Genomic DNA, 8,874 nt, shown 5'->3' with positions numbered 1-8,874 from the left:
CGTTCCATTCTCAAAGCCATCGCTTCCAGCAGTAAAACGGTACAATAAGAAGCGGACACTGCCGGCAAAGCTGCGCATGGAGAAGCGATTTAAAAACAAAGAAAAATTACTCAGGAAGAAGTTAGCTAAAAAAGGAATAGTTTATAATTTTCCATCATTGGTAAATATTCTTTTATGAAACGTTGTTATTTGTGGGAGGGATGGTACTTAAGACCATTGGCTGTGTTCTGGGGAGGCTTCACCAGTGATGTGTTTGAGGCTGTGACGGTGAGTGAAATAGAAGTAGAGATGTGAGACCACAAGTTTGTCATTTCTTTATGTTTGTTTAAGATTTTACCGAAAAAGAAAAAAGGAAAAGTTTCAAAAGCAGATCTTCAGAACTCGACCAATAGCCAGGTAAAATTATATTTATCATATTACATGCTAGGTATTAGAGACAGATAAATAGTCAAATGTATTCAAGAAAACTGTCGCTGATAAATGTGCGCGTTTGTAGTATCTTTTAAAATTCACTTAAGATTTTGCCTATGATGATGAGAAGACTGAACAGCCAGGTAGAATTGTCTCCATTATTCTGGGCACCAGGTATAGACATAATCTGGAAAACGAAAAGCAGTTTCAAAGCTATTATCACTTCGTTAAAATTTCAGGTGTAATCTTGAAAGGTTTTCGGTAAATCCTTGCTGGTGGTTTACTGGATATAGAGACCTTAGCAAAGGTTATCATGAGTTTGTTGTCATTTTATCTTTTTAGCAGAGGGAAATGAGACCTGCCACTATTTTTATAAATGTAAGATGAGAATTTTCCAGCCAAAAACCTATAATGGAGCATATTCATATCCCAGTTGATTTAGAATTTCCATACAAAGTTTGATACGCGTCTAAGCTCTTTATTAGTGTGATTGCAACACCAAAACATAGACTTAGGCCTCAAATAGCTCAGCAGAGCTTGTGAAAGCAGAAGGGAGGTGGGATTTCTGGATTGTCATTCCTAGTATCTCCCCACATGTATGTGCTGTGTGTAATCTTCTGCTTGTTGAATCCAGGGCTCCACACCAGTTTGTACACCAACATTTTTGGAGAAGAGAAAGTCTGAAGTGGCTAAAATGAATGATGATGATGAAGACAATGAAATCACTTTCAAACAGCCTGTAGTTGGTGTAAGAGCAGAAATACAAGAGACTCAAACACCTACCCGTTCAGGGAAAAGAAGGAGAAGAAAAAGCAAACAGTGATTCTGAATGTATTTTATTATTAGGACTGACTCTTTAGATCTTACTAGGTGCAGTGATAACGCAGACCTTGGCACAATTTTTGGAAGAAAAACGTTGGTTAAAATAAAAGCAGTCAGTAATTCTGGCTTGCCTACCGTTGCTGAAATACAGGGAGTGTGCCGTGACCTGCTCCCCTACCTCTTTGCCATTAGTCTCCTCTCAGTTGCTTTGCGTGTTTCGAAGTTGTCCTTAGTTGCTGTTCAAACAGTGACGAGCAAGGGACTTCCTACCGTCATTTGTATGCAAGTGAAACAAGTAGGTTTTTGCCTTCTCAACTGTTGATGATGCCTTGAAACGTGCTTTTGTATTCGCTACTCTAAATATATAAGAACATTCACTGCTACCAAGCCTTCTTTCAGCCAGTAATTGATAAGTCTTTAATGTGCTAAAACATTGGACTAGATGTTCTGATACAGAATGCAGACAATTAATGTAGATAGCAGAGTAGACCCTTAGAATAATACCGAACATAGAAAATGTTCAGTGTGTGTTTGTTGACTGAATGGGTGCAGAGCTGCCTCCCTTTGTGAACCACCTCTAACCTTGGTGGGTCTGGATGTCCTTCAGTTATCCCTTCAGGGAGAGCAGGAGATGAGCATATCCACACACAAATATAATTCTGACGTGTTTGATTTCCCCAAACCATATCTTCCACAAACGTGATGTCTTTCTCCAGCAACTAGTCTTTCCTGATGATACGTTGAAAGCAAGCAGGTTGGACGGTGTTCTCTTGTAATCCGTAAGGTTTTCGTTGGTTAATTTTCAGAAGTACGTGGCCAGAATTTTCTTTCTAGTCTGTTTGCATCTAAAACCTGCCTAGCATGGGTGACCCCACTCATATTTGAAATAGTGGTGGCATAGCTTCCAGCATCGTAACAGTGCACAACCCACCCCAGTACAACAAACTGACAGACCAGGTGGTGGAATCAGGATAGGCTGTGGTGGCACAGCGATTAAGTGCTCGACTGCTAACCAAAAAGTCAGCAGTTCGACCCCATCGGCCACTCCGTGAGAGAAAAACGTGGCACTGTGCCTCCATAAAGATTTCAGCCTCGGAAACACTACGGGGCAGTCCTTCTCTGTCCTATAGGGTTCCTGTGCGTCGGAATCAGTGGCAACGGGTTTTTTGAGCTAGAATGATTTTGGCATATTTTAAATGGTTGGGAAAGGAAGAAAATATTTTGTGACAAAAATACAAAATTTAAATTTTAGTGTCCATAAATAAAGATTTGTTGGAACACAGCCACGCTTGTTTACATGTTATCTGTGGCACCTTTTGTACTACAGGAGTTTAGATGCGAATGAGCATGCGTGTGCTCACTGCTTAGCACTCCTGCTGGGTGCACTGCAGGCTGCAGTGCTGGTTACACTTCGGGACATTTTGAGTGCCACATTGTGGTACTGGGAATTTTACTTTTCATTACCACTGTGTACCTGTCATGTCAAAACAAGAAAAGTGGGACTTCAGATATTGCTTTTAAGGCACAGTGGAGTGTGGATTATTTTGTTACCAAGATATGATGGCAAAGCATTGTGTTTATTTTACAACACTCTAGCTGTGCTAAACAAATAGACAATATGTTAATATTACCATACTAAGCTCTTACCATATCCCCAGCTCACAGGAAAGCAGCAGAAGATTTAAAATGGAATATCATAACAGAATTTCCTCACAAAAATAAAAAGTGAAAATGAGGCCACAACCCAAGTATGTTTCCAGATGGCTATTTGTCAGCAAAACAAGGAAAGTCATTTACCAACAGTGAGTTAATTGTGTTTGATTACAGCAGCCAAAGAAATCTGTCCAAGAAAATAAACGTGTTAAGACTGTTAGCCTTTCTAAACAATCGCTTGAAGAGTTGGAGACGCTGGAAGCTACGTCAACAGTCAATATGAAAACATGGCAGATGATTTTGAATGGTTTTCCCTTGCTCTTGGTGAGCCAGCATGTTAATAGTACTCTGGTTTTATTTGAGAAGTCAGTGCCAAATTTGAAGTGTTCGGGTGACCAACTTTCCCGGTTTGCCCGAGACCTTTCTGGTTTTAGTACTGAAAGCCCCACGTTCTGGGAACCCCCTCAGACCCATGCAAACGGGGATAGTTAGTCATCCTAGAAATGATTAAGGAATTGGCATCTCTGAAAAGTCTGTCAATAGTTTTGACAAATTTACACTTGTCAGATGTTTAGGGCCTAGTATTGTGTTACCATCAGGAGCTTTTTAGAAAACGTTCAGATCTATCATTTGTTGTTGAACGAGTAGTGTCATTGGTTTCCTTGTTTTATTTTGTGGACTTAGTCATCATCTGGAAAACCTGGTGGTGTAGTGGTTAAGAGCTAAGGCTGCTAACCAAAAGGTCAGCAGTTCAAATCCACCAGGGGCTCCTTGGAAACTATGGGACAGTTCTACTATGTCCTATAGGGTCACTATGAGTTGGAATCAACTCAACGGCAATAGATTTAGCCATCATCAGCTCCGTGAATTTTGACAGAAATAGAAGCTGACTATCCTGATGTGCTACCACAAAGGAGTTTGAGGGCTCAGCAGTGGTGAAGTTTATTCAGATTCTGAGCTCAAGACAAAGGTTGAAAGTTTTCTGAATGAGAAGAACCTCCCTCAGTCACTATTACCCAACACTGAATGGCTTTGAAAGTTAGCTTTTGCTGCAGACTTGATAATGTTTCTTAATTACAACCAAAAATTATAAAACACTTAATATTTGAATTTATATGGTGGTAAAGTCATTTTCGTGACAACTGATGTTTGTATCTGAAGTAATGTCAGGCTATTTTATACACATCCTTTACTGTCAGAAGTTAAAACAGGCGTGAGCTCCATATCACACATTTGCAGCAGATGCATTTTCCAGGCTCAGGCTACATACGGCCCAGCAGTGTTTTCAGACCTTGATACTAGTGCAAAGGAATCTATTCAGCTAGGATGGTAAAGCTTCCACCTAACCTAACCTTCAACTGGACGGATTAATCTGCAGTGTAATGATATACTGAAAGGTAAAAATTTCAAGAGAATACTAATAGACTTCTACAGATGCCTTCCCAGTGAGGAATACATGCAGAGTCATCTGGGGATTGCTGTCAGTACTCGGCAGCACTTCTCTGGATGAAAAGACATTGCAAAAGAGGAAATACGTAAATCTTATTACAGATCAAGGAGCCCTGGGGCCAACCAAAAGGTCGGCAGTTCAGATCCACCAGGGGCTCCTTGGAAACTAGGGGCAGTTCTCCTCTGTCCTCTGGTGTCACTACGAGTCAGCAGCAACTCGATGGCAGCGGGTTTGGTTTTGGCTTGTTAGAGATCAACATAAATAGATGAACATTTGTAAATGGTTTTGATAGGAAATAACTAACTTCGCACCTTAGACAAAACTTAAAATGAATTAGACCTACAGGTAAAATATAAAGCTGAAAACAAAAATCGGTGACCCAGGGTGAGGCAAAGAGTTCTTGACACCAAAAGTGTGATCCATAAAAGACAAATGACACATTGGACTTAATTAAAATGTAAAACTTTGTTCTGTGAAAGACACTGTTCAGAGAATGAGGAGACAAACCACAGACTGAAATACTTGGCCAACAGCATATTGAGCAAAGGTGGTTTCTCTAGAGTAGACCTCAAACAGCTCACACTGTCAGAGGGAGCCCCACTCCTGCCTTCTGAGCCTATAACGGAAAGTGATACAGACTGTTTACAACACCTGTATTCACATTTAAGGACTCTGGCGTGATACGAGGCACGTGATAGTAATTAATATTTGTTAAATGAGTGTGTTAGGTAAACTAAGCAATTTAAATAGATGAACTCATTTAATCAAAACAGCACTATGAGGTAAATAGATATTACTATTCCTATCTAAAAGATGAGCAAGGTGAAACCCAAAGAATTTAGGTAACTTGCCCCCAGGATTGTGAGCCAGGACCTGGACAGTGACCGTGACTTCAGTGCCAACTGACTCAAGCCATGAAGGCTGCTGCTAACGGGGTGGGCATGAATACGAAACTGTTGGTGACTATGAAAAGCAAGGGTGCAAGAGACTTGCACTGACAAGACCTAATGAGCCTTTGGATTTCGGGGGGAAATGGTTTAGGGGACACATGGGAGAAGGAGGCAGATAAGATTTCCATCCTTTGGGGCTCAGCTTTGAATAACTGAGAGCAACGTAACACTAGGTGGCAGGAGAGCTCACGTACTGTATTTTTATGCAAATAACATGTGCCTTCCCCTTAGGAGGTATTTGGTGAGCGTGCTGTGCTAATTTTTTTTTTTTACAAAAAGTGGAAGAGGATTGGCAGGAGGGTGCCTCGCAGTGGGAGGGCATTATTTGGGTAAAAATATGGTACTAAAAATCCACAATCTGTTCATTTCATTATTAAAAGGATATATGCCCTAATGTTAACATATTTTTAAAAAGAAACCTCCCTCAGAACATACAATGTATATGATGCGTGTGTGTGGCTGTGTATATGTACATATATATAAGTTTGCATATACAGGTTGATGTGAATATATATATATATACTTATATACATACAGCACCAAGTTAGGTCTAGATAACTACAGGGCAGAAATTATTGCTGTCAAATGACTCTTAAGCAAATGAATGCTTAAAAAATGTCTTTTTGGTATTTGATGAATGTTAAAAAATGTTTTTGCAACTCACATTTAAAACGTGCTATACAGATACAGTAATCAAAATGGCCTGATACTGACATAACAATGTGGACACATAGACCAATGCAATAGAACTGAGAGTCCAGAAATAAACCCACACATCTATGCTCAACTGATTTTTCACAAGGGTGGTAAGTCCATCCAATAAATGATGCTTGGAAAATTGGATTTCCACAAGCAGAAAAATGAAACAGGATCTGTGCCTCACACCATACACAAAAAAAATTGAAAATGAATTAAGGACCTAAATGTGCAAACTAAAACCATAAAATTCTTAGAAGAAAAATGCAAAGGCAATGTTGTCAGGCCTAGCTTTCAACAATGGATTATCTAATATAATAAAAGCCTAAATAGCAAAAGACATAAATGAGACTTTATAAAAATGAAAAACTTTTGGTCATCAGAAGACTACCAAAAAACTGAAAGGCTACTGACTGGGAGAATATCTTCAGAAACCATATATCTGACAAGAATCTAATAACCAAAATGTATATAAAACTTCGGCAACTTAACAACAAAAAGATAAATCATAAAATGGGCAAAGAACTCGCATAGACTTTTCACCAAATAGGACTTTCACATGATCACCAAACCCATGAAAAGATGATCGGAGTCATTAGCCATCAGAGAGATGCAAATCAAAACCACCATGGGATACCTATCACTCCAACTAGGATGGCTAAGATGAAAAACAGGAAATAACACATGTTCGTGAGGATGGGGGAAATTGGAACGTTACCCGTGGGAATGCAAAATGGTACAGCTGTTGTGGAAAACAGTGTGGCAGTTCCTCAAAAAACTGAAAACTATCGTATGACCCAGCAATTCCACTCCTAGGTATCTACCCAAAAGACGTGAAAAGCAGAAAAACAGACACTTGTCCACCAGTGTTCATTGCAACACTATTCATAATAACCAAAAGGTAGAAACAAGCTAAATGTCCATCAGCTGATGAATGAATAAACAAAATGTGCTACATAAATCCAATAGAATACTACCTAGCCAGTAGGAGAAATGAAGTCTTGATACATGCTAAAATATAGATGGAGCTGGAAAACATTATGCTGAGTGAAATAATCACGAAAGGACAAATACTGTATGACCTCATTTATATAAAAAACAAGAAAAGAAAATGTATAGGGACCAAAGTTTATTAGTGGTTACCAGGGGTAAGAGACGGTAAAGAGGGGAGTTAACAGTGACATCACATTGATTAAGGGTAGGGGTACACAGCCAATTATTGTGACTGCTGTCAATAAGTTGTAAACCTGTAAAAAGTTGAATTGGCAAAAGTGTGATAGATATACTTACAACAATGACAAAAGAGTAACTGCTGAGGCTGATTATGTACAACCAAACACCTCATGGGATTTGATTTCTTGATTTGGAGGTTTAGGGTCATGGTTCCATGGGACATCCCAGTTAATTGGCCTAATAACATGTTTAATGCTTCTGTTGTACCTCTTAGTTTGATATGTAGTGCCTGTGGTCTTAAATAAGCTTGCTAGAGGCCATCCAAGGCACAACAATTGGTCCGTATTCACCTGGAACAGCAGAGGAAGGAGAGTCAGGAATAGGAGGAGGATATGGAATGCACGGCTAATTGCCTGCATAAACAACTGCCTCCTTTGCAGTAAGACCAGAAGAACTGGATGGTGCCCAGCTACCATTACTGAACATTTTGATCAAAGATTCCTTAGAAGAATCCTGATCAAAAGGGGGAAAATGTAGAATACAATTTCAAATATTCATGGACTCCAGACTTCCTGGGGCCATGGATGCTGGATGAATCCCTGAAATTATTGCTCTGAGATAATCTTTAAACCTTAAACCAAAAATATCCCCTGAAGTCTTCTTAAAACCAAACAATATTTTAGCTTAACTAGTAAAAAATGTCTGCCTTGAACATTATGCTCTTTGAAGAACTATCTATATGGGATCAGACTGACAACAGCAACTTGAGAGATTAGGTAGGAATCTTAGGGGGCAGTGAATGTATGTTAATGGGGGAGGAACAACTCAGAAAAGGAGAGTGAGAATGGTTATACAACTTGAAGAATGTAATCTGTCACTAAATGGTGCACGTAGACACCGTTGAATTGGTGTATGTTTTGCTGAGTATATTCTCAACAACAACACAAGATAAATAAAATTATATTTAGAAAAATATGTTTGCCAAAAGACCTCACATCACCACCAGTGCAACATACTGATGGTATAAACCATGAAAGTTTTTAGCTTATGAAATTGCATATAATTGTGAACAAGCTTATGGACAGATAATATAATTTGATGTCTGCAGTGTATATGAGAATTTGGTCAGGTCTATTTAAAAAGAAAATTTCATTCAAGAGAACTTTGCTTTACTACTGTAACCACTCTCAATACCATAATTCTTGGTTTTCAAAGTGTTTTTCTCTTTTCCACTCATTTGTACTGAATAGGTTTGATCTGGACTTGGAATGTGGGGCATTTTTTTTAACTTCATATAGTCAGTCTCACATTTTGGAATTATTTTTAAAGTTATATCTACATGATATGTTTCTGGCCCTTTTTCCTCTCAAAAAACAAAAAAGAAACTGGGACGTTAGGACTTAATTTCAGTAAGGAGTTAACGTTCCATTGATCCAATTAGAAAATGTTTCACATACCTCACTATAAATTTCTTCTGTTTCAGCAACCAGTCTGAGTTTCTTTTTTTATGATTAAGCTGCTTCCCAAGTAGGTGGCCGGCATACTCTGCTTCTCTTTCTTCTAACAGAAAGGAAATTAATTTGCAGCAGTATCGTGGAAATGACTTTTCTGCATTGACAGTGGCCATTTTTAGAATCTCCCTGTTATAAATAAACGCTGTCAGCCCTCCGGTGCACAGGGAGAGAAGTTCAGACATTTGATACTTGCCAAACATAGTTT

The 8,874-nt window shown here is 39.0% G+C and overlaps 1 protein-coding gene across 1 annotated transcript in view; it reads left to right on the top strand.

Annotated features, from left to right (window-relative positions):
- NIFK (nucleolar protein interacting with the FHA domain of MKI67) overlaps positions 1-2,956 on the top strand; it is an 8,149-nt gene extending 5,193 nt beyond the window's left edge. Inside the window, exons 4-6 of the mRNA XM_023742171.1 lie at positions 8-160; positions 331-396; positions 1,046-2,956. Coding sequence (XP_023597939.1) covers positions 8-160; positions 331-396; positions 1,046-1,234 — 408 coding nt within the window. The 3' untranslated portion in view covers positions 1,235-2,956. The remainder of the gene's footprint in view (positions 1-7; positions 161-330; positions 397-1,045) is intronic.
- The last annotated feature ends 5,918 nt before the right edge of the window (positions 2,957-8,874 follow it).

Source organism: Trichechus manatus, unplaced genomic scaffold (assembly GCF_000243295.1).
Source record: "Trichechus manatus latirostris isolate Lorelei unplaced genomic scaffold, TriManLat1.0 scaffold00203, whole genome shotgun sequence".
NCBI classification, from domain to species: Eukaryota; Metazoa; Chordata; class Mammalia; order Sirenia; family Trichechidae; genus Trichechus; species Trichechus manatus.
The sequence above is the reverse complement of the archived record's forward strand: the minus strand, read 5'-3'. Positions and strand labels throughout refer to the sequence as shown.